Raw genomic sequence first — 24745 nt, forward strand, 5'->3', positions numbered from 1 at the left:
GGGAACTGGCCAACTGTGTTCAGGGTTTTGTTGTTTTCTCTCTGGGAAATGTGGATGCCAGCTTGCGTGTGTTGCTCAGCACCAGTCCCTCTCCCTTCTGATACTAGCTGTTATTTTTCTCCTGGGAATCGCTTGCTTCAGTCATCGTAGTTTTTCCTCGGAGCTGGTGTGACAGGGTAGCTGGAGCTGAGGATAACTTACCAGCGTTTAATTCCTGTGCCCAGCTGACAAGTGGCTAGTGATCTGGTAGCATGCTGAAACGAGCTTTCCTGGAAGGCTGATTTTTTTTCCTCCCAGACAACTGGAGCAGACTGTTCTTCCTAGATAGCCGGTTCTCAGTACACATGTTCCTTCATGAAAATAGGATTGTTTTTCTAAGTGGCAGAAGCAATGTTAGGATCTTCCTACACAACCTGATGTGGACCAAAGACCAAATTAATTTTGCCTAGGCAGGGATTTATCTTCTGTTGTCCTCTTCTGCTATGTGAAAACATGGTGCTTCTGGAAGATAAATTCCAAGGTGAAGGCCAAGTTGTTTGTTTTAGAAGTAACCTGCATTAAAAATGATACTGGTATGGGTCAGTGAGCTTGTTTTGAACCATGTATGAGGTGGATGTGCCTCAGATCATGGAATGTCCCAGTAGATTAATGTAGCTAAATGTCTTGGCCTGTTTGGACACTGGGGCTTTCCATCCTGAACTTAAGGGGGATCATAAGGTTTGTGACCTGTGCGAGTACCCCCCCCCAAAAGGTGTTGCCCATGAGAAGGGGTGATATCCATCGATCTGAATCATGACTAATAAATGAAGGGCTGAGATTTTCTGCATTCTCATTTGTTGTTTTTTTTTCTCTACTAGGCACAATGGGAAATGCAAGAAATTCCATGCTAGGTGAATATAAGAAATAATGGTAGCATAGTAGTTGCTGGGTAGCTCATTTTGCTATGAAGCAGGGCTGTAATTACATTTGAGGATGGACTGTGTCGTTTTCCAAGTGACTTTTCTTCAGCTGTTGAGTTAACAAAAGTTAACAAGCAAAAAAATTGTTCTGAGCTCATTGACATATTCCTTTAAATGCCCAAGGGGTTTACAGCATTCTCCAGTACCTGTATGAATTCCACTTTCATCAAAGCAGTAGATATGAGTGTATCACAAATAGGAATTTACCTGCAAAAGAACGCTTGGCTGTAAAATAGAAATTGTCAGCTCTGCTACTACTACAGTTGCTTTCCAGGGTTGCATTATCACTAGTGAGCTGTATGATTTGCATGCTTGCTGTTTGACATCCAGAGACCCACTCAACTGCTTCATAGTTACTGCCAGGTTGCACAATACCATGTGTGTTTTGGAAGCTTCCCTTCATGCCGGAGGAGCCTGTAGGCTGTATAGTGTCTGCTTGCCATTCCTGGCTGGAAATGGCCATAGGGCTGAAATGTGATCAGGTCACCAAAGTGTGCTTCCAAACAAGGCAAAATCAATTTACTGATCTTCTTGACCTGAGTCTGTAAATACAGAAGATTGATCAGGATGATGATGGACTTGCGGTCTAGTCTGGGAGACTGAGTGAGAAAAATGTCTGTTGGCTTTGGCCAGTGTAGAATGCACACGTTAATGCATGCAGTGCTGAAAATGCCAAAGATGGGCTGCTCCATTAAGACATATTGATGACAGAAGAATGTTTTTAGTTGAATCGGTTTTGCAGTTGACCATCATTATAGATGATGATTATTTTTTCTCCATCAACTTGTGGAGAAAAATAATCTTTGTTTTAAGAAGAATGTGTGCATGCATGATAAATAGTATATATCAGTAAAAAGTGCAAGTTCTATGGGGTCTCTGCATTCACTAGGGGATGAAACCAGTTGAATCGTATGTATACACCAGTTAAATCATATGTATACGTTTTGTAGTATGGTACTATAAATGGAGGAGATGGAGGATATGTTGCTATTAGCACTAAGCCAGATGAATAATTCTTTTGAAGGTCTGGAATATCAATGATCCAATTGAAAATGTGTCAGCTGAGATGAGTCATGTGTTAGCCTCATTCAGTGACTAAGAAATGGAACAGCCATCGATGTCCAAGCTGAGTCACAGCTTCTGCATATTTCCTGAAATTATTTTTGATTGATAATGACAGAGCAGTTGAAGTTGCTGTATTTGTTGGTACTGTAGTTTGCAGTCTGCAGAACACTAGTATACATATTGTTTAAAGATTAGACAAGTAGCTAGAACAAACTGAGGCAGTATTTGAGATAGGATGTGTGAATAAGGAATGGTGTCCTGTAATTGCTTCCCTTTATTTTTCTTTTCTCTGTTCTAATTATTTCTTCGTTGTGCTGCTATACATGTGTGTCATGAGGAACGAGGCAGAAGTGACCCTTCTGCCTCTGTGACTGTGAGATAACAGCACTTTAAAAAAGCTGGTAGCAAATAAAAGAAATCCTAAGTATAGCAGAGTAGCGGACAGTGTATCAGTTTTGTTCTTAAAGGAAGTCTTGTTCATCTACTGTGGGTGTTTCTGGATAAAAAAGCATAAGATCTGATAATTTTAAACCTTTCCACTTTTTTTTTTTTAAAAGATTGTCAGGCAGTTTGCTGGCCAGGAGTAAGAGAAAGGACTTGAAGAATATAAAACTCCGTGGTCCTCTTATTTTCTCTCTTGTATTTCATTAACTTCAGTAAATAATTTCAGTGGAGTCTTACAGTGAAGTAAGAAGGACAGATCAAAAGCAGCACCTCTCTAAACCAAAGTGAAGGATGGTCTGCATGATTTGGTGTTTTGCAGTGGAAGGTATCGGGCATCCTTGAGTGGATGGGGCAGAGCAAGGAGAACCAAGTTGCTGGTCTGATGGTGAAAGAAGTCTAGAATACAGCTTTCTATCTGCTGGACTTTCCACACATAAAAATGTAGCAAAGCTAAGCCACAAGTATAGAAAATAATATTTGAGATCCTCAAAACTGGTGTTAACGCAGAGAATTGCAGACTTGGAAAGTCAGATTCAAAGATACTTAGATGTTTGATAAATTCAGTCTCCAGAGATGGACAAGTAATTCAGTTTATGCAGTTCACGCCAATATCCCTGCTATTTCCCGGAAAGGTTCTTGCAGAACCCCTATGTTAGTGTATTGATCTTGGTAATTCATATCCTTCCCTATCTTCATTTGCATTCAGCTTTTGATTTAGGATTAAAAACACATGACTGCAAGAAATTCTGCACTTTTTATCAGTGGATCACTTTGCATTTATACTTCTCCTTCTGCATTTGCCCTTAAAGTTCAGGAGTCACTTTTTCTGGCTACACAGCAGAACAGGCTGTGCTGGTTTGTACTGATACAAAAAATGAATTGTGCTTATTCTCTAAAACCACCACTCTTCATGAGACATATTTTCTTGTTATGTTCTGTGCAGCCAAACTTCCCTTTTCCTGTGTCTGCTGTAGGTTGAATCTCAATGAAGGACTTGATAAGGTTGGGTGTCTTGGAGGTAGTTGCTGAACTAGCCATTCATCTTTGGGGCCTCCAGGTTATTCAAAGGGAAAAAAAAATATTGCTGGTTTTACCATACAACATAATTGTTCAAATTTGGCAGGTAAAATAAAATAACTTATTTCTGTCCTTATTTGAAAGTGGAGAAGAATGGGAACAAATGCATGTATGAGAGTAACAGGGATGTGACAACATGTAGGCATATAGGAGATCAAAGATGGAGCGAATAAAGAAGAAACTCTCTGGAAAATGACTAGAAATTATTAGAAATGCTGATCAACACTATGTTCCAGCTAGTAATTAAAATCATAAAAACATGTGACTTAGGTATTATGTACCTTGTGTAGTGTTTTCTCTCCTTATCACACCTTTTCTAGTATTGTCTTGTAAGTTCATCGTAATAGAGATGAACTCTCTATTTTATTTAATATTGCTGCCTTTTATTGAGGATGAAGACAGATGAAAGAGAAATGGAACTAGAACAGAACTGAATTGCTAGTATTATGTAGTTAGATGCAAAACTGAGTATGTGCCCTTTCAAAAATTGTCTGTCAAGTTACTTCGTAAGAATTAATGTTTCTAGAAAGAGCTGCAATAATGTATTTGTAATCATATATCATTATCAAATAGCTATGGTCTTTGCCATATCCATCTGTCTGCTTGTTGCCTACTTGTTATGATGTCATGGTGCCTGTTCCTATGCAGGTTCCTGAATCACAGTTCTACTTCCAGCTGCCCTTTCTTGCAGGAATGTAGAAAAAGTTAACTTTCTATAAAATGCTCACAGTGTGGAAAGATGTATTCAAAAGATCATCACTGAAGTTAATGTACACAGACAATGGTTGCCACCATGTGTATTGTGGGGCTTTTGGGTTTGTGGTGTTTTGGTTTGGTGGGTTTTTTTGTTGGGTTTTTTCTTTTTTTTTTTTTCTCTCCTGCCAAATGATGACTGCCTTGCAGGCATTATGTTATTTGGAATTTCTCTTTCATTATCAACATTACAGTGGTGATGTAGGAGGTGGTCTTAGCCACTGGATAAGAAGTGGCCTTTCCAAAATCATTTCAAAGCTCCCAACTTAATTGTGCCAAACCCCTCCTAACCTTCCATATGCTTAATATTATGAGCTTTGTGTGTGAGCATGTTGAGGGGTTTTTTTGGTTTGTTCTTTTTATTTTTAATTTTTGTCCTGAGTTTGTCAAACTAGACTGTTAAAAGCCACGTTTTTCAAAAATAATCTGTAATCTTGCTTTTACAGAGCTAAAAGTTGTGGGTTTGGGTTGCTCTTAAACCCTCCACCACAATTACAAATATTTACATTTGGTGAACACCCCCCCCCCCCCCCAGTGACCTACATCTCATGAATGCTGTCTTGTCTTTGTGCTTATGCTCTGTGTCTAATCTGTCTTTTTGGTTTTTTTGGGTCTGTTCAGTCTGTTTGTGTCTTGACTAGTATCTGACTAAAGCTCTATCGTATAAATACTTGTGCACATCAGTAATTTTATGTATGCAAGCAGTTGCTGGTATCATGTGTGAGTACGACTCACTGTGTGCATAGCTTTGTAGAGTCGGGGGAGTTAGTATGCAGTAATTTTGGCTAACAATAAATACAGGGCTGTGTTTTGGAACAATGGATTAATGCTGAAGCATATTGTAGCTAGTTATGAGTTTTAGACATTTTAACTATGTATGGCATTTGTGCCAGTAATCAGTATATGCACACAGTAGATAAATGGTACTGTTTTTGCTTGGGTTTTTTGTGGCTGCCTAGAAACCCACAGAATTTTACTTAATAAAATTGGATAGCATATAAAAGACAAAGCAAAGATGCTTCAAGACTTTTGCAAAACTGACAGTCCAGGGCAACACCTGTATTTTTTCTGAGCAGCAACCCTGCAGGCTCCAAAGACCCAAATAACCTTTGCAAAACTGTACAAAAGTGATCCAGGAGGAATAGTTTTAAAACAACAGCCTATCTGATACTTAATAAGTTCATGTCAAAGTTTGGACTCCTGCCTGGGATGAACACAAGATTCTTTCCTGGAGTCACGTCAGAGGCTAGGACAGTTACATCAGGTTGCTCTTGGACCAGAACTTCTATAATGTGTGAAGTTTGGGGGTTTCTTCTTAAATTGAACTGGGTTTACTTGCCAGCTAGTAATGCATTCATAGAAATCTTAATGTTTCACTGTACTGAATTTTTAAATGCCCTTAGTGAATTTCTGTGTGTGACTCCCAAACAATCTTGTAAGCTTTGGGGCTAATGACAGATGAGGTTGCCTTGCATGTGTACTCTTCTGCCTGAGGCCTCTACAACAGTGTGAAGTCAGTCTGTGCCACGCATGAAGGATGAGAATGTCTGCTGCGTCCCTCTTACGCTGTGGAGCCCAGCTTTTTAATGCTGCCCTGAAGTTTTCTGGCTTTCCCATCACTCAGGTCAAGTTTTCCTCTTCTGCTTTGATCTATGGTAACAGTCTTGATGTTATTTTTTACCTGTGTTTTACAGTGGTTTGAACTTTATTGATTTGATGGTGCGACAGGGGAATATCGACAACCCTCCTAAGACGCCACTTGTCCCTGGCTTTGAATGCTCTGGAATTGTAGAAGCTCTTGGAGATAGCGTGAAAGGATTTGAGGTAATACTTTCTTTATTTTCAGAACAAGACTAAATAATCACCAGTTCACTGAGTATGTTGTCCCTAATCCCTTCTGGTCTGCCAGTGACAGCAGCCTTCACCACCCTATTGAGATTTGAAAGGGCAATTTTTCCTTGCTGCTTCCCAAGCAGGAGAATGACCTCTTGAATTACTTTCTAAAGCCACCACTGTCATCTCCTTCTAATCCTTCCTGAAAAGTCACTTGTGCCATGTGCATATCCTATTGGCTAAATAGGAACTGGAAAGCATGACTGATGTGCTTTAAGAAAGTGCAAGAAATTGAGTTAAGTTTCTTGTCTTGGCCGTGTTTGCTATCATTGTTGCTCTGTTTGTCAAAGCCCATGCGCTGCTGATTCTAATTCCAACTTTTGACTTTGAGTTAGAGACCCTCATCTACAACAGGCATTGCTTCTTACAACCGTGTGCATTCATGAGATGCAGATAGAATTGAGACGCTGATTCTGGGTATGTGACTTATTCTGATCACTCAGGAAAAGGATCTATTTCACTTAACAGAATAGTGATAAATGACAAATAGTTAATGTATATAATAAAGCTCTCATAACTGGTTGGCATTATGTAGTCCTTGGTATCTCTTATCACATATAAGCAGCATTCTGTCCTACCTCCTATTCCGTTATTGATGTGAAACATATGTGTTCCCTCCAATCTTGCACTTTATTTCCTAAATGTAGAAAAACTTTGAATTAAAATCTGAGTTAATGCACGTCAATCCTATCTTAGTTATTTGCTGAGTCAGTCATGTCATCAAGTAATTGCATTTTCTGAATCCTTACTGTATCTCAACCTTAAGGCAACTGCCTAAAATGTTTTTATTTAAAGGTAACATTTTTGCTCTTCTAGAAGAGCTGTAAAATTTCTCAGTTGAGTGAAGATAATGGGCAGTTTAGTTTCTAGTAGGGTCTCAGTGATGAGCTCTTCTTAGGACATTTTCCTACCTTCCCTTTCCTGCCCCATCTCTGCCTTGAAACAAGTCATAATCTTCCAATGTTTTTTGTGACAAACTGAATGACAACTTTGCTGTTTGAAAAATTCTACTGCTTTAGTTGTTCTGCTTTAGTATCTGTGTTTTATAGTTATGCTCCATATTGAAGAATAATCTATGAAAGGAGTGTAGACAGTATCTGCTCTAGATCAGCATTCTCAGTTTAAAAGTTCTTGCTATTTTTAAAGGGCATTATGAGGCCTCAGCATATGGTTCTTGTTTGAATAACAGTGCACCTGACTGAATATACTGGATCTCTTTTAAAGTTATATCTTTGTTCTGACTATAGAACATGTTTGTGCTCTGGTGTACTCCCTGAAATTGAAACAAGCCGTGGTGTTTTATTTTTTGCATATAATCTGCATAGCCATGGTAGTATTTGAGTGATCTAGAAGAAGGGTCGACACTCAGAATAACCACTATGCGCAGGTATGAACCCATCAACCGGAGAACATACCATGAAGAAGATACAAGAATGTTCTGTCAGTTTCTTTATGGATTTCTTGCACAGAATAGGAGCATGCCAGATGCTTCTTGTCTCCTTGACATATGCTGCTACCACTGTCCATAGCAATGGCAGGAATGGCAAAGATTGCACCCTATGTCTTCTGACCTTCTTTCCCTTTGTTGCTGTCTTCCAGTTCAAGTCACGTTAAAGTCGTGGGCATTTCATGCTCTGGAAGAAGTGTCTTACTCAGGCCCGTAGTCTGTACTACCTGATACTACACCCAAGATATTGCCAGCATTTATTGTCTTCATTTGCTGTGATTGCATTACCGTATGACAATGACAGCAGTGAATGGCAGCCCATTTTGACAGCAATGTGTAAGAACACATTTTACATCGAAAGAAAGCCTTTTTTATGGAATAATGGTGTAATGCCTATTCCTTCTCCCATTAAAAGAAAAAGCTGATTTCTACGGAGCTCAAATGCACCAGGCCTGATCTCTCTGTAGTTGTGGGGATGATTCTCAGGAGCTAAGGCCTAATCTGACATGATGACTAGGCTCTGTATAGTGTTTGCGTTAAAATATGGTATTTATTGTTACTAAGAAATCCCTTGAGAATCACCAAGAGGGACTTCTCTGCATTCTTTTTGGTAATTGCTTATGTTTGTTTGCAAGGATATAGGACGTGTTAACATCTTCACTAATCCTATCAGACTTTAGGTTTTAGAAGCTTCTCTGACAGCAAAAGGGAACCACAGACTGGTTACCAGGCAGGCATTGTTAATTTGAATGTGTTTTTCAAACGGAGGAGGCATTTTGGTGAGATTGGAATGACAGTTCTGTTTCAGCATCCTCATTCTAAAAGACAAACCTTTCAGAACTGTCAGCAGCACCTTTGCTCTTAGCAAACCCACAATATCCCAAAGCCAAAGTGATGACAAGTACTTGGGAGACCAAAATGTGCTTGTGCTATAAATGTTTGCCTGAAGGTAAAAGTGTTGTGCTTTATTCCGTTGCTGTGGAATATAGTTGAAATTATCCAAGAACAACCTGTAGTATTTCTAAAGCATTAGTGGGTATTAGTAGAATGTAAGATAGGGAATATCAGTCAGATAAGCAAAGGTATTTTAGAGGGACAGCTGCTGTTAGTTTTAGTTAAAACATGAAGTCCTGAAGTTTGATGCTATTAATGCCTTTATACTGTGGCTCCATTGAAGAGCTCCTTTCATGGTTAAGGATGCTATTTTTGTTGGTGTATTATAGAAAGGCAAAGAGGTCTAGGGCAAGGTAAAAGATGCGTAGGGGCTGCTGGTGACAAGCCGTTATCGAGAGTTTGTAAGAGTTGTGCCTTTGAAGGTTTTAATATACGCTGGCCAAACATTTGCTTACTGTGGCTCTCCCTAGTAGCCCCTGCAGACCAATTTCTACTTTTACATGAGTGTTGCTTTCCAAGTCTGGTTGTACCCCTGGAGGAGCCTCAGAGCTCCAGTTGCCTTGTTATTTTTCTTGTCCATCTGTGGGGAGTCACTATCTCCATTTTAAAAACCTGAATATGCAATGAAGGCCATTATACAAACACATGAATTTGATGGGCCTCGACCTGTGAAAGGTTCCTAGGAGCAACCAACTGTATCTAATACTAATAATAAAATAGTTAATAATAAAATATTTTTCTCCATAGTGAAATACCCTTTCACTACTATGTATCTTCCAAACAAATTGAGTAGAGAAACGTTGCATTCCAAGAGAATATTTAATTGCTGCTTTAAATCCTGTCAAATTCACTTTGTGGGCTTAGTAGTGCCTCAGAATCCAGAGGTATGTTTAAGGTGCCTTATTTGAAGTTGCAGGGTCAAATTCTGCTCTGACACATAGCTGTAGAAATTACAGTCATGGAAATTTATTGCTAGGATCAGTTATTAAGACATTAAAAATGGAGAGTGGATACAGATGGTGTTATCTTCTAAATGAGTCGTATCCAAACCCTTTCATGTACTCTCTATCAGAGTACAAGGCCTCCCCTTCTCAATCCACAGAGAGGAAAAGTAGCTCTGAATTAGTGTGAAGACTGAGAAAGCAAAGTGAAAATTATATTGGATGTAATTTTGTTTATTCCACGCATCTCACCAATATCATTATAATGTTTTTTCCTTTTTTTCTTTTTTCTGTAAGCAAATTTCCTGGTTATTAGTAAGAATGCTGTTTTCATTGTTTACAGCCCCATTTGTTATTTAGGAGCTCTGCTAGCAAAGGATGATCTGTATTAGTGATGATGGAAGACTGTTCTGTCGGAGAAGCAGCGTAGCAAAAAAGAAGAGGTGGCTTTAACTTTGTTTGGATATTTTTGTTAAATTCAACTTTTTAAATGAATACAATTTAAAAAATGGCAAAAGGCCAAAGCTGAGAAGTGTAACTGCTATCTTGCCAAAGATGTGAGCACCGTTATCTTCACAGTCAGTGACCCACAGCTTGAACAGGATCGTTGCGGGTCTTGCCAGTTGCTCTCTACAGTCTCAGCTGCAGCCATATCCTCAACATTGTTTTCTTCCTTGTTTGTAGATTGGAGACAGAGTCATGGCTTTTGTAAACTACAATGCATGGGCTGAAGTAGTATGTACCCCAGTAGAATTTGTCTACAAGATTCCAGATGACATGAGTTTTTCTGAAGCTGCTGCGTTTCCCATGAACTTTGTAACTGCCTACATGATGCTCTTTGAAGTTGCTAACCTAAGAGAAGGCATGTCTGTGCTGGTTCACTCTGCAGGAGGTGGGGTGGTAAGTTGGAACTTTTCTTACTTTCCTGTCACCGGGTAACTGAAGCAGTCTGATGCATCTCGATCTCTGAAATGAGCCAGACCCTGCAGTTTGATTCTATATCAGACTTCCCTACGTGAGGGATTGCGGTGGGGGGAACTGCATCTTGTTTTCCCATCAAAATGCTGATGTGAATGGTTGGCAGGAGCTTTTGGTGAAATAAAAATGTTCTGACAATAAACTCTACCCAAAACCCCTAACTGGTTGTCAGAGATCAAGGAGCAAGTGTTGTCCCGAACACTGCATTCCTGAACTTAGGCATCTTGTACTTTTTCTGTGTAAAAGAAGGCTGTAACAAAAGGAATAAATAAGTTGACTCCCTGCACAAGGTATTTGTAGGTAACCGTAATCCTCCTTGCAGTAAATGGCCCTCTTGGAATACTCCTGCAAATACAGTGTGCGAGTGTGTGTGATGCTTTCTCTGTGAAAGACTTCTTTTTCTCCTTCCCCCTTTGTCTTAGAGGGATTGAAAGCAATGAAAGGCATTATCATGCCAACTCCGAGGAAAATACACAAATGCTGAATTTGAGTCAGTGGTGGCTGTTGCATGTCGTAGTTTGGATCATTAATAAGGAGGTGGTGTGTTGCATAGGCAAAGCCACAGTAGGATGAATTCAGTGGAATACCAGGCCACACAATGAAATGAAAAACCAGCATTTTGTGTTACCAGTTCCTTGAGCTATCTTATAGGAAAATCTCTCTCCTTCGGAAAATATTTACGCTTGTGCAAAAATATTAAGATACTGACAGGGGAGTTTGTTTACTTTTGAAATTATGCAGTCCTTTTCCATAAGACAGGCTTCACAACCTAAGAACATTAGCAGAGCTCAGCCTTTCAAATTGGAGTACCTCTTCTGTTTTCCTGTTATGCCTTATTTATGCTAAATTAATATTCTGTTGTCTACTGAGGTCTGGTGGGCAGCCCCAAACACCTTACCCCTAATTCTATGCCCTTAGACCTTCTTTCAGGTTCTCATATAAAAGAAGGCTGTAATCAAAGGAATAAATTCATGAGTTCCCTTTACAAAGTATTTTTAGGTAACGATAATCCTACTTGCAGTAAATGGTCCTCTTGGAATACTTCTGTAAACGAACGGAATTTATAATCGTATTATGCTTTGGCACAGTACAACCTAGAGCGTTATGGCTGATTTTATTGTTCTTTTAATATTAAATCCTTTCATGTGGAATTTAGGACTGTTAAAGCAACATGAGGCCACACATTCAGGGGGACAGCATATTCTACAGGAATTGAAGGCTCAGTGTTAGCTCTAAGGCCATTTGCCCAGCTGACACTATACAGACCCAAGCTAAGTATGCAGAATTAGCAAAATGCCCCAAAGCAATCCCTGCACATATGAATGTATCTAGAGAAAATGAACTCTTCCTTATTAAGATAAAGTGTACTTGCTAAATTTCTTTCTTTCTTTCTCCCTCTTTCTAACCTCACTCGCCTCTGTTATTCCTTTCTAAAGTACTGTTAATGCTCTACCAACTCTCACGTAGTCTTCTTCACTAGTGCCCAGCCTCTGTGCTGGGCTGTTCCTGCGGGGAGCTGCTGGCTTCCTCTTAGTGCAGATGCTCAATTTGCTGCTTTTGACTGGTCCTCTGCTGTGGCTGCTTGTGGACCTTCTCTGAGAGAAGCTAAAGGAAGGATGGGTTCTTGTTTGCTGCCAGGAGAGCAAGGAGAAAACAGATCTGCCACCTGCTAAGTAGTTAAATAGAACAGAGTTTCCAAGGGAAAGACCAGAGATGCAGGAAGAGCAGCCAAGTTGGCCCACGACTGACAAAGGTCTGTGTGTGATCCAGGAGGGACTGTACGTAAGAGGGAGACAGGGCTGGGTGGCCTGCAAGGCAGGATGCTGATAGCTGTGTCACAGGGGAGAGTGCCTCATGCAGCCTGTTGTTCCTTGTAAGGGAAGAGCATGTATAGCTAGAATTGGAAAGGAGAGACTTCCCATTGCTTCGTAGGTCTTACAGGTAAAATATCACTCTGAACATGCATGGAATTTTTTCTTTTCTGCTAACTAGACATAAAAATTTCAGAGGGGTCTGCGTTACTCTTTAAACTGCTCTAATAATCTGTCTGTTAGTGCTTTGAAAACTTTTAACAGCCTCAGTCGAACAAGTCATTCTCACAAAGTTCTTTGTTAATAAACCAGAAAACTGGCACTGAAATCGCTATGGGAAGAGATACTTTTTTGTGCTGTTGCTTTAATAGATAGAAGGCCCATTCCCACTTTCAGCAAGTGGGAAACCTGTTCAGTTTGTTTCTAAATGTCATAGAAATTCCAGAACACTTTAATGAGACAATAGGCTCCCTGTGGGACTAGAAGTTTGTAATTGTTCCTTTCTCATTATGCAAGATCATTATTTTAGCTGCTTCAGGCAGTTTATGAAAAAGAACTTGTTGCTTCAGAAACGTTTGTGAGGTTCTTTGTTCTGGTTCCCTCTTAGGAGGATCCCGCAGCTTTTTCAATAAATTGAGGCAGGGAAAATTCTCTGGTACCTTTACTTACCTATTGCCTCAGTTTATTTATGTGGCCTTATTTTTGTTTATAGATATTTTTGGTAGTGAGGTAGCTTTAGCAATTGTGTTCCCATCTGTGCCTGGGGTATGATTAGTATGTGACAGTATCCTTTAATGTCTGACAGGATGCTTTAGATAAGTCAGTTTACTTATTTCCAGAAGTTCCAGGGGACATCAGAAGATGATGTAGAGAAAAAGGAAATGTACCAAGATAACATCTTGAAAAAAGCCTAGCGTACCTGTCTCCCTTTTACAGAGACTTGAATCCTGTTCCACGTACCAGAGGAGTACCTTCCCTGCCACCCATTCAGCCAGAAGGTCAGGGCATCATGCCATCTTCCCTGTTCACAGTAGGAAACACATCTCATGGTAGGGAAGCACCTTGTCTCTCTGAACCAGGAGGAGAGAGGTGGACACTCACAAACTCTGCTTCTGACACTGTTGGTGTATTGTAGCCCTCTACCTGAAGAGGAGGACCTGCTGCAGTGCTTAGAAAGGGGGGTTTGAAAGGAGAGATTGTATTTGCCTTTTTTTTTTTTTTTCCGTATGGCTGGCTTGTTGATTTCGATTGTTTGGTAAGGAGGCTGCTTTGGGGGTTGTTTTGGTTTTCCTGTCTCATTTTCCCTCTTGAGATAGGGGCAGTTAAGAGAGACTGAGACTCTCAGCCTGGACAGTGAAGTAGGCTGGAGAAATTTTAGGGGCCTTGGTACAGGCTCATAGTTGCATTGCATGATTCAATCAGACTTCGATGAGAAATTCATACCTTGAAAAGCATTCTGTTGTCATTGCTCAAGCTGCTACTGACCAAGATCTATCAAGGACAACAATTGTCATATGCTCCCTTTCAGGCCTCTGCTTGGCAGGATGCTTAACACTTCTGCTAAACCATTATATTGAGTAGCAGGGCAGTTCAATAATTAACAGAAGATATAATTGTGTAATACAAATAGAGTTTAAATGCTTAAAGCTATGGAAATGTTTAAGTGTCCTTCTGAACTGATCCTAAAATAAGGAGAAAGTCAGCTAACACTGAACTTCAAAAACTTCCTGTTATCCATACACAGAAATTAATGCTCAGAAATATGAGTTTGCAAGAACATATGACTTACTGTAGGACATATATTGGCCTATCTTAACTGTAAAACGCTGTAATTAATGTTTGAAATGACTGTAAGACAATGGTAGAGTAGCTCCCTTCACAAATAGACTCCCACATCTTTTTTTCAAGTGAAGCAATGTGGCGACTGAAAAAAATACACTGAGAAAACTGAGCAGAGCATGCACCCTGCTGGGACTGCTCTGCTGTATGAAGCAATTAGTTCTTTAACATGAAAACTGTTTAAATCAGTGCATTTGGTGCAAGTCACAGTGCCAGCTTGTATGAGATTATGAAGTTGCTCTTAAAATTACTAATGTAAACTTGTAAACTGTATCCTGGATTAGTTGAATTAGTATAAATACAGGACTGTTGTATTAAAAAACCCCAACCAAATAAAAAAAAAGGAGGGGGCAAAAAAACCTTCAGCTCTTCTCTTCTAGCTATAATAAATCCAGTCTCTATAATATCTCTAATCAGGGATTTAGATTTGTGAGAGACAGCCATTGTGCCCATTTGCTTATTCATTTACTCTTTATGTACTTCCTATTCTGAATATTTAGAGCACAAAAGTTTGGTTATTTACCAAGATTGTGTAAACACTTCAATTTCATTACTTAGCCTAGCCCCTCAGATGCAAGGCAGAATTATTAGCCAATTCTTTAGCATTTCAATCTTAGAGATGCTAAAATTAAGCTGCCTTTCATGCAGAAGCATCGATTGCTATCCTGAAGCTGGGATCTGACCTTCCCTTTCAGGCTCAGCAGCAGAGGAAGTGCAGAGTAAGTTACAGATGCAGCTCTCATGTTTGAATGTGAAGGGTAAATCTGACTTGGCAACAGATTTAGGTCATCTTGGCAGGATTGGTTACTGCTTGGCAGGAACACTCTTTTTTTATTGTGTCTCCCCTGCATAAATTGCAAATATTTGAGGATGTGTTCCAAACTGAATCACTGAAGTGGTGATATTTTATCTGACAAAGAACTGGCACTCCTTAGTAAATCTAGTCACCTGCTATCACAGGCAGTATATAGGAACCCTTTCAAGAGAATTATCAAATTTCTTCTTAAAAAAATACCTATATGTTTATCCCTTCAAATTCTCTCTGCACTGTCTTGCTCAGTGAGAAATCTTTCTCAATTTCCAGACTTTATTTGTGGCCAGTTAATGCATCTTTGTTCTTCTGCTGGTGTTGTCCATTAATTAAAATTAGCTATTCTTTCCTCTTGGGGCACTTCTTTCACATCTTTTTGGTGGGATGTATATGTGTTTACGGCTAGAACAAGCTCAGAATCAGATCTCTCCTTGGCCTGTATTTTTCAGGCTGAAAGCAGGTTTGTTCATACCCCTTTTTTTGTAAGGTCGGATGTCTGTTTCCTTGGTCGTCCGACAGACAGTAATCCAGGCAGATACATACACGTTTCCTGGGCTCTGAGCTGTTGGCAGCAAAGCAGCAGTAAGCTGGTATGAAAGTGGGAGCCTTTTAAAATAAGTCTTACAGCATCCCTGATCCTTTTAAACATTGTATAGGTAGACTGAATTTAGGTCTGTCTGCACCTAGCAGGTTGGTATCACAGTAAATAGCACTCTTGTGTTTGAGTCAGTCCTTCTTGAATGTGAATAATTAGAATTTACTCCGCTCTTCTGATGGTCCTGGCCAGCGTACTGTACAATGGCATTAATACTTCCCACTTTGCTGAAATCTTTACCTGATACCTCCCTGGACTGCACTTGCTATTTTTATATTAGCAGTTCATAGCTGTTCTGCATTTGATTAAGTGCTTTCCTCTTATTTCATCTCCCACAGCCAAGGAAGGGAATAAATCAGCTCACGCAGAGCTCTGTGTAACCAAGTCTAGGCTGCTTTAAGTACCGAAGCTATCTCACTTAGAGCTAGACAGGGTATCTGGATGCTGAGCTGCCCTGTGCCACTGAGTGCCTCTAAAGCAACGGTTGTGCTCCCTCAGCAGCTCCGGAGAGTCCCAGTGCCATGCCTGAGTCCATTTCCAGACACTGCCTCAGAGCATAATCTGTTAATCAAACATGAAAGCCTGGCGAGTCATACACAAAAAGCAGTTTCCCTGACCAAAGCAGGCTGCAGTCTCTGAAGGCTTTTCTTTTTGCCTCTCGCAGAGGACATGTCCTTTCCCTGAATCCCCTGCAGAGTCATGTCACAGACGGGCAGCGCTTAACTCTTCCTTGGCTGTTCAACCTTTTCAGGTAGAGCTTGCATCCTCTGGGCAAGGGTCTCGGCTGGGGTATGTTGTCGCAGCTCCGCTAAACTGAAGAGGGTATATACCAGATGGAGAGCCAGCTCTGAGTTTTGGATACGCCTCAGCCACACAGTTTTGTGAGGGAGTAGGAAAAAAACGCACCCTGCTAATTGTTGCAGAAACGAAGAGATTTTGAGGGTAAAAGAGATCATTATTTCCCGGTGACTGTTCCCCTCCCTCTGCTCCAAAACTTACTTGCGGTGCACTGAGTGTAGCAGATGCTGTCTTACCCTTGTTCAAGAATGACGTTTCAGTTTGTCCACTCTGCAATGTTCACCTTAGTGTTTGGTTTCCAATTTCCTCTGCTGTAACTGGAAAAATGACACCTTCAGGAGGTGGAGTGTTGTGTATCTGACTTCTCCTAACACCAGAGAAATGCCAGGACATTAGTAGATGTCTTCTCCCCTGCAGTTTTCTTACTATGTTTGTGTACCTCATACCACCTTCAGAGCTGGTTATGTGGCATCAAAGCATTCTGGAAATGTGGATTCTTTTCACGTTTGCTTCCAGACAGGTTTCTTGTGCAAGATTGTCTGAATAATTTTTTTAAAATGCCATAGCACCTTCGGGCTGCAAAAATGTATCATAGAAATGATTTCAACAATGCTATTGGTTCTAATAGATGTAGTTTTGCAGGGTGGTATCTTTTAGATGGTTTGTTCTTTCCTGCTATAAAGCTGGCCTCAGTTTACATAATAGCAAAAAAGATGCTTTCTTGAAAGTATACTGACCTATAACTGCTGTAATTCAGTGCACAGCTTGCACATCAGACTGAGATCTGGCCTGTGCCATTTGGTCAGACTCTTTAGGAAATCCACTAACTTACACCCCTTATTTCATCCAGTGTTAGTATTAATAAGCTAATTAGATTAGTAAGTTTTCTTCTATTCATGCTTTCTGTATTGAGTTTTAAATGTTAATGACTTTTTTCACTTTGAAATTGTTTAAATTCACAGAACAGTCTATTTCATTTTTGCTTCTTAAAAAATACACTTTTCTGGTTTTATGTGATTATCTCAGTATGAGAAGTTTCCAGCCCTGCAGGTTCAAAGTTGGGTTTTAAAGCAAAGGAATGTAAAGAAATCTCAATCTTTTTACTGGATCTAAAACTACTGTAAGAATATCCATTTATAATAAACTCTGTAATAATCATATATGGAGATTAGGTTCAACATACTGGTTTTATAAATTGACAGGATACATTGAAAAGGAATCCATCAAACAGACTTTGAAGCTAAAGAGACGTAAGACTTCTATGCCAAATCCATTATTAGGAGACATGCTTCATTTCCACAGAATGCTTTAACCCAAGTTATTCATTCCTTTGAGGACTCACCATGTAGAGTTCTGCATGATAAGTAGTATATAAAATATATATATTTTAGAGGAGATTAATTCCATTTTAAGGGAATATTTTGTAACCATGTCTATCCCTGCAGTGAAGGAATTGATTTTTTTTTTTTTTTTTTAAAGACTGCTAAGTCCTGTTAAAGGTAAAATTAATTGTCCAAGTGAGAATTATTTTTTGCCACTTATTAATTTTCCCGGCTTCAGGAAGCAAGAATCTAGTCAGTGCTTATATGAAGAAATTTGCATCGTGTATGAAAAATTAGGTGTGTGGAGAGTTTTACTTTCATTTTTCAAATCATGCCTACCTAATTAGACACCTTCTTGGAAGGTTTCAGAGTTCATACACTATTTCTGATAACATGGTGCCTGCTTTCATATCCATGTGGTCTCCACAGTGAAAGCTGGTAGCAGAGATGATGTGGTTTTGTCTGGGCAGGGAAGAGACAGAAAGCCCTCGTCTCTGTCTACCACAAAGCATTTTTGAGGAGGGGAATGGCTTTGGCGTCCAAAAGACAAGAGAGGGCTCGTGTGCCCCTATGATGAAGGGGTGGACATTCTGAACGTCGCACACTTGCAATTAACACGTATAGCCCTTTAAACACTAGCTACTAATCCAGAGGTAGCTAGATGACTTGACGGATTAGAAAAGAGACTTAAGAGTGACTTGCATAGCCACAGTGGTGTTTTGGAGCTTAGTCGAATTCCACAGAAATTAGTGAAATGTTTGAGTTCATAGGTTGAGTTCAATTCTCCTGTTTTGGTGGGAAAAGCCAGAAAAGTCCAATATCAGCCTTTATTCCTAGATTTCTGAGATACAAATACTAAGAATACTTTGCACAAAAATAACTACAAGTCAACTTCAAATTAAGATCTTCAGAAAGCTGTAGAAGAGTGTTTCGTGGGATTGCCTCAAAATACTTCAGTGATGTTGTTTGTCCAATTATAAAAAGTACTGGTCATATGAGTCAGTTTTAGGCTTTAAATATCTACAGAAAGCTGGAAAATATTCTGATCTGGGATTTTAGATAAGCTTATCTCTGTGGTGGGGGGGAGAGGTGTACTAACAAGTTTGAGACAGGAGGAAAATAGGGTATGCACATCCTGGGGTTTTTGTCCATTTCTTCTATTCATATGACTGTCAGTTTGTTAAATGTTAATCATCTTCTGCAGAATAAAAATCCACGTATTTTCTACTCTAATATTTGACCTTTTAAACATTCAGTGGTTTTGGTTCAGGAGATACTCATTATCCTGTGCCTTCCCAAGTTAGATTGAAAATGCAGAAAACTAATTAGAGAATAGATCAATAATGTCAGAATTTCACTCAACTAGCATACATTATAAAATACTGACTTACCTAAATCACTGTGGGTGATGGTTTTCTGGGAGACACAGAAAGTGAGAAAAGAGGATTGCTAGTGAAAATGACTGAGAAAAGGAGATACAAAATCCAGATTAATTTTTGTCTTGTAATTTTATGTTACAATATTTGTGGAGGCTAAAACCTGGGCTTCAGAATGAGATGGTAAGTAATAAAGAAGTAAAGTATGAGAAGAGTGAAATGTCTTCTGCCCCCCAAAACATTACATCTTGAGATGAGACCCCTCAGGAATGGATTTTCCTATGATTTCTAAGAGATTAGGGATTCCAATCCAGGAAAATGGTGGACGATTCTAAAAAGAAAAGGTCAGTTATGTTTGGTATTGGATTACCATGCCATGAATCAGCATTCCTACCTGGGTCCTGCTGTAAGTTTCTCTGAGCTGTTGTTGGACAGGTTGTTCAATTTGCTGTGCTATTCTATTTCTCGTCTGTAAAGTAAGAATGAGAATGCATCCCTTCTTCTGCTCTCTTCTCTGTGTCTGTTGGTACCTGTCCAAAGGTACATGTAAACTGTGCCTTGCTGTGTAGCTGTTTACTTTACTAATCCAGTAAGAAACCAACCTGAAACTCCTGGATGCCACCATATATAAATAATAATACTGTCCTCTCTTGTGATGTTCAGCTCAGAGGATTGTCACTAGCAATTACATTCAGCATTATATGTGAGGATGCCAAGACCCCCGAGGGTATGCAGGGTTATCTAATTGTTCTACTGTAAATAAAACCCAAGCACTGATTACTGGTATTTACATACTAATGATCAGGGTTTCTGGTTGGAATGAACAGAAATTTGTTTATCCATGGATGATTTTACTGGTCATGCATACAGTTTACAAATGACAATCTTTTGGCTGTAAATGTAAGTAAGAATCTGGTGAATTCCATCAGACACTATTTTCAGAATGACAGTGCTGTTTCTTGCTTCTGGGTATATCCCTGTAACCATGCTAGCTCCAGTGGAGAAATGTGGTTACAACAAGAGGCAGGATGTGGCTACCAAAAGTCTGTCTTCCATTTGTTAGTGTGTTAAGAGTAAAACAAAACCCAGGGTTGTAAAAAGATGACCCGTTAGGATCTTTTTTGAAATCTAGATGGCTCAGCATTTACGCAGTACTTCCCTTCTCTCAGACTCATGAAATTAGAGGTTAAAACTTAGAGAAGTTAAAGCCTTCTGGGGCTCAAAGCTGGAAAGTCGGAGTACAGACATTTGAATGCACAAATTCTCTTAACCCCTCAAGTCCTACCTAAACACTGACATAACATTTCATTGACTCCACTGGGTTCCTGCCCAGACCCAGGAGGGATATACTAGGAGAATGACTTTCTTATACATGCTCTAGGCCATTTTATCCCCTTTGCTGTTGATAAGTTTTGAGGTTGGGGCACTGGCCTAAGCAGACCTGTTAGTGTGACTCAAGGCTATTCCTGCATTTTGAATAATCAGTGATAATTATTTTTATTTATAAGAGGTAAACCAGATTTGCTTAACTATGCAGTATTTGTTATACCAACTTGCTGTGTCCCACTGAAACCACAAGAAAATGTGATCGCTTAGGAATGGTAGACTACAGTCCTGGGACTGACTACACTAGACCTTCTGTACTAGGACAGCAAAAAGCTGTATCTGAGCACCGGAGGAGCTAAGTACTTTCACATTTTCTGCCAGAAATTCTGTTCTGGCATCAGGTGCTGCAAGACCTTCCCCATGAGCAGAGAGGATTTGAATCGCGTGCAGAAGCAGTCAACACTGTTTGGAGGTAGGAAGTGCAGAGAGGACTGCTGACATTACTCAAGGGACTCTGGAGGAAATGCACGTAGGATGCAAGTAGCAAATGAGAAATATTTTTCTAGCACTCTTTGAGTAATCATTTTTGGTGGTCCTTGTAAATTAATGTTGTTTCCCTTAAATTACACTGCCATTGTTAAAAGATCAAGAAGAACGCTTTCCCAATACAATTTTAGATACATTAAATTACTTTTATCCCTGCAGTTGCTTTGTCTTCAGAATATCCTTTTGATTAAGTGTATTTTTTTCCTGTGGCTGAACTGCATTGCACTGGCAAGAAATTAGTTTGGGAAGTCCTTGCACATGTTTGGTCTTGGATTTTGCTGTGTCATGAGTGAATTGGCAGCTGCAAAGTCTGTCAACCAATTTCCATGTCGGTGAACTAACATAATAATGTGTTTGCAGGGTCAAGCTGTTGCTCAGCTCTGTTCAACTATTCCCAATGTTACTGTTTTTGGAACAGCTTCATCTTTCAAACATGAAGCAATCAAAGACTCAGTAACTCACCTGTTTGACAGAAATGCAGACTATGTTCAAGAAGTAAAAAGGTAATCTTTTATTTTCCTGAGTAAGGGTATCTGTCTTCCTCCTATATTCCCGAGTAAGGGTATACTATAAGTATAGTATCTGGCAAAATACTATGAAAGACACTGGACTGATCGTATTTGTGGCAAGAGATTATATTTGTGAGTTTGGGAACTGTCGTTTATTCCAGATATTCCATCTGTCCACTACAAGGGACAAGATAGCAAGCATCTCCTTATTTCTTTAAGCAACATAAGCTTTGTTAGTCCATGTTCATACTTGGACATCTGTTGCAAGCCAAGTAAACCAAGTGAAAAAGAATAAAGGTCTTAACAGAAGGATGTACTTACTTGGCTATTATCTGCATATGTAGCAGCTCACTGTAATGCACCAAATAAGATATTTTCAGTGGCTCTAAGTTATGCAGGTTTTGGAGTTCTCTGGTGTGTTTCTGTCTGCCTGGGTTTTTATCCTCTGCCAGGGATTGATATCGGAGCACGTAATGTCTGTTTTAATTTCAGATCCTTAGATTTTGTTTGTTTGCATTCAGATTAGAATCATCCTCTTGCCTTTTGAAGTCATCATGTGTGTTTCTATTTACATGCTTTCAAATACTTTGCTTTCCAGTTTGCTGGGTTTAGATATTGATGTTGATACAGGCGGCAAAATGTTAGAATTGATAAGAAAATCTTAGTAAAAAATGTTTTTTTTTTATTTTTACTAGTCAGATAAGAATAATGTTTTCCCTTCATCTTGTATTTGTCAAAATACTAGATTATGTAGCTGGGCATAAAACAAGAAATTTCTCAAAGGGGCACCCCAAGGTAGTACAGTTGACAGGCTTCCTGTCAAAGTTGTGCATTCCTCAGTGACATGCAAAGTCTCAGAAGGTCTCTTGGTACGAGGGTTACTAGCCCTCAAAGAGGGCCTTCAGTATATAGCAGACTTTGGTCTGAGCTGTTAGCAATCCAGACTGGTGTTGGAGCAGAAAGCAGGGTGTCTTGCTACTGTTTCTGGAGCGCTCCCAAGAGTTTAAGAGATCATTTGAAATGATCCATCACAAAGGACATTTTCTATCAAAGGAAAATTTTTCTATATGGGAAGTTTCACTAAAAAAGATAGGGCTTGTCCAGCAGATAACACCCCTGCCATTTTCTTACAGCTCAGAATTGCAGCACATTTCTTCAGCCCTTTGATAGCCTTTCTCTTGGGGAAGTATACATACCTAAGTGTTTTGCTGCCCCTGGAAAATTGCTGTAGTGGGGTGAAGACTGAATTCTGGCAATCTCCACTCTACAAACATTGATTCAGCAAGAAAGAACACTTGAAAACATTAATCCGAGTTCAGCACCAACCTTAATCCTAACACTTGGCACGGGCAGCAGAGGATCTGGTCTAAGTGGATATGTGATATGGGAGCAGATACAACAGAAATCAGTGCTTAAAAAAAGGAATAAAGCCCCTTTAACTTCTGATAACTTTATGATTGCAGATAACGGCTGCTTCTGCCCTTCATCAGAACAGTTCTTTTTTGAGACAGTTCCCTGACACCACCCCTGATTCTGTGTAACACACTAACTACTGAAATCAAAAGGAGACCTGGTTACGAAGGGGTGGAGTTCTGCTCTGTTAAGTATGTTAAAACCCCTTTTGGTGATCCTGCATTTTCACATACTTTTTCACCTTGCAACAGACCAATGAGGCAGAGAACCAGTGGGTACAAAAGATAAAATGTAGATGCAACAAGCTAGTTTGTGCTTCTTTCCTGATATAGAGGTGTGTAGTATTAGCACAATTGATAGTCCTGATTAAAAGTCAGAATTGGTACCCTGTAGAATATGCCAATACTCTGGTTTGTTGCTCAGATCTGTGTATTTTCACTTTGCATTGAAAAAAAAAAAAGAAAGTACAGTGGGGATTCTGAGAATGCTGTAAAGACAAATTGTCTTTTGAAAGAGGCAGTGGGGGGAACAGTGTAATTGGTTTGCTGTACATTAGCTGTATACTATGTTCTGCTTAAAATGTTTGGCTGGCCAGCAGGGAAGACGTCTAGTCTGCATTTGCCTGCTGCACACGGGGTCAGGGGGAGCCCTAAGGGAAGGGGAAGGCTCTTCATTTCTTGAGAGTTTGTGAGCAGGAAAGGGTGGGCACAGGGTTGAGAAAGGATAGTGGTGGGAACCTGCTTTATTGCAGGTGACTGGGGTATTCCAGGGAAGAGCTTTCATCAGGGAGCAGTCAAAAAAACCCCAAACAAACAAAAAAACCCAACTCAAAGCCCCAAACAATGAAGAAAAAATGAACAACAATGACAAAAAAAAACCCCCAAAACCAACCCAACCCCAAACCAAAAACCCAGAGGTGATACGAATGTGGAAACGTTCCTAGGGGATAAGCAATCAGTTCAACCGTGGAAGCCACGAGAAGCTGTTTGATTGCAAAGTCATTATTCATTTACAGTGAAAGCTCATCCAGTGGCCTGAATATTAACAATTTATTATCCCACATACGGCAGCAGTACCAAAGAGTAAAGTTGTCCAATTTTGTTGCTGTTTGTAACCAGTGGATGCCTGAGTATCACCTTTGTTTTGTGAGGAAACAGAAAGATGCATTACAAGCCATAAAGCTTTACCTCTTTCCTGACTGCTCATTGCAGTTATACCACTGCAGAAGGCATGGTCATCAGGAGCTAACTGATGCTCCTGGGAATTAGATGCTATTGACTGCCCCTTAAACCTTTGATAATCTTCAGGTTGCAAGTTTCTTGTAGTGTCTGTACCAGTTATTTGCATAATTGTTTGAGAGTATTAATCAAGAATTTACTACTGCTTGGGCTGTTTACTTGGTTAGGAGGTAGGATATTAGACTTAGATCAAACCAGTGATATGATTTTGCAGGCTGGTGTTTTGCCAGAAAAAAAAGAACTATGTATCAGGGCATCTGGGTGTATTTTTTTTCTTCTTCAGATCATATTGACATTGCATTCATAAAGCTATTTATTGGAAAATTATAAATATGCAAACTATTTATTGAAACAGTATAAATACTTTCTGCTTTCTATAATATGGCCTGATTGTATCTTTAGAGCTGGATTTCTAGCTCTTGGTGACTTCTCTTTATGCTTGATTTCACTCTGCTGATGCCTAGTTGATACAAAGTCTGAAACAGAAGACTAAATAACTTTACAAGGACGTAATTTTATCTGAGAAGAGCTAAGATAGGAAGATCTGTTTCCTTACAAATTTAGAAAAAGAATATAAGCTGTGAATAACAAAAATTCACATGACATTCTCCATGAAATTCACTGACCCAGAAAAATGTTCTCTGACACTTTCATTCACTCAGAAAGAACTTTTATCAACTGTTTTTGGTAATATAATTTTAGTGAAAGCC

The 24745-nt window shown here is 39.6% G+C and overlaps 1 protein-coding gene across 1 annotated transcript in view; it reads left to right on the plus strand.

Annotated features, from left to right (window-relative positions):
- The window catches only part of VAT1L (vesicle amine transport 1-like), a 61038-nt gene that overhangs the window by 591 nt on the left and 35702 nt on the right, over positions 1 to 24745 (plus strand). Inside the window, exons 2-4 of the mRNA XM_010585164.1 lie at positions 5993 to 6122; positions 10158 to 10373; positions 21236 to 21378. Coding sequence (XP_010583466.1) covers positions 5993 to 6122; positions 10158 to 10373; positions 21236 to 21378 — 489 coding nt within the window. The remainder of the gene's footprint in view (positions 1 to 5992; positions 6123 to 10157; positions 10374 to 21235; positions 21379 to 24745) is intronic.

The sequence above is a fragment of the Haliaeetus leucocephalus genome, unplaced genomic scaffold (genome assembly GCF_000737465.1).
Source record: "Haliaeetus leucocephalus isolate CR32 unplaced genomic scaffold, Haliaeetus_leucocephalus-4.0 Scaffold92, whole genome shotgun sequence".
NCBI classification, from domain to species: Eukaryota; Metazoa; Chordata; class Aves; order Accipitriformes; family Accipitridae; genus Haliaeetus; species Haliaeetus leucocephalus.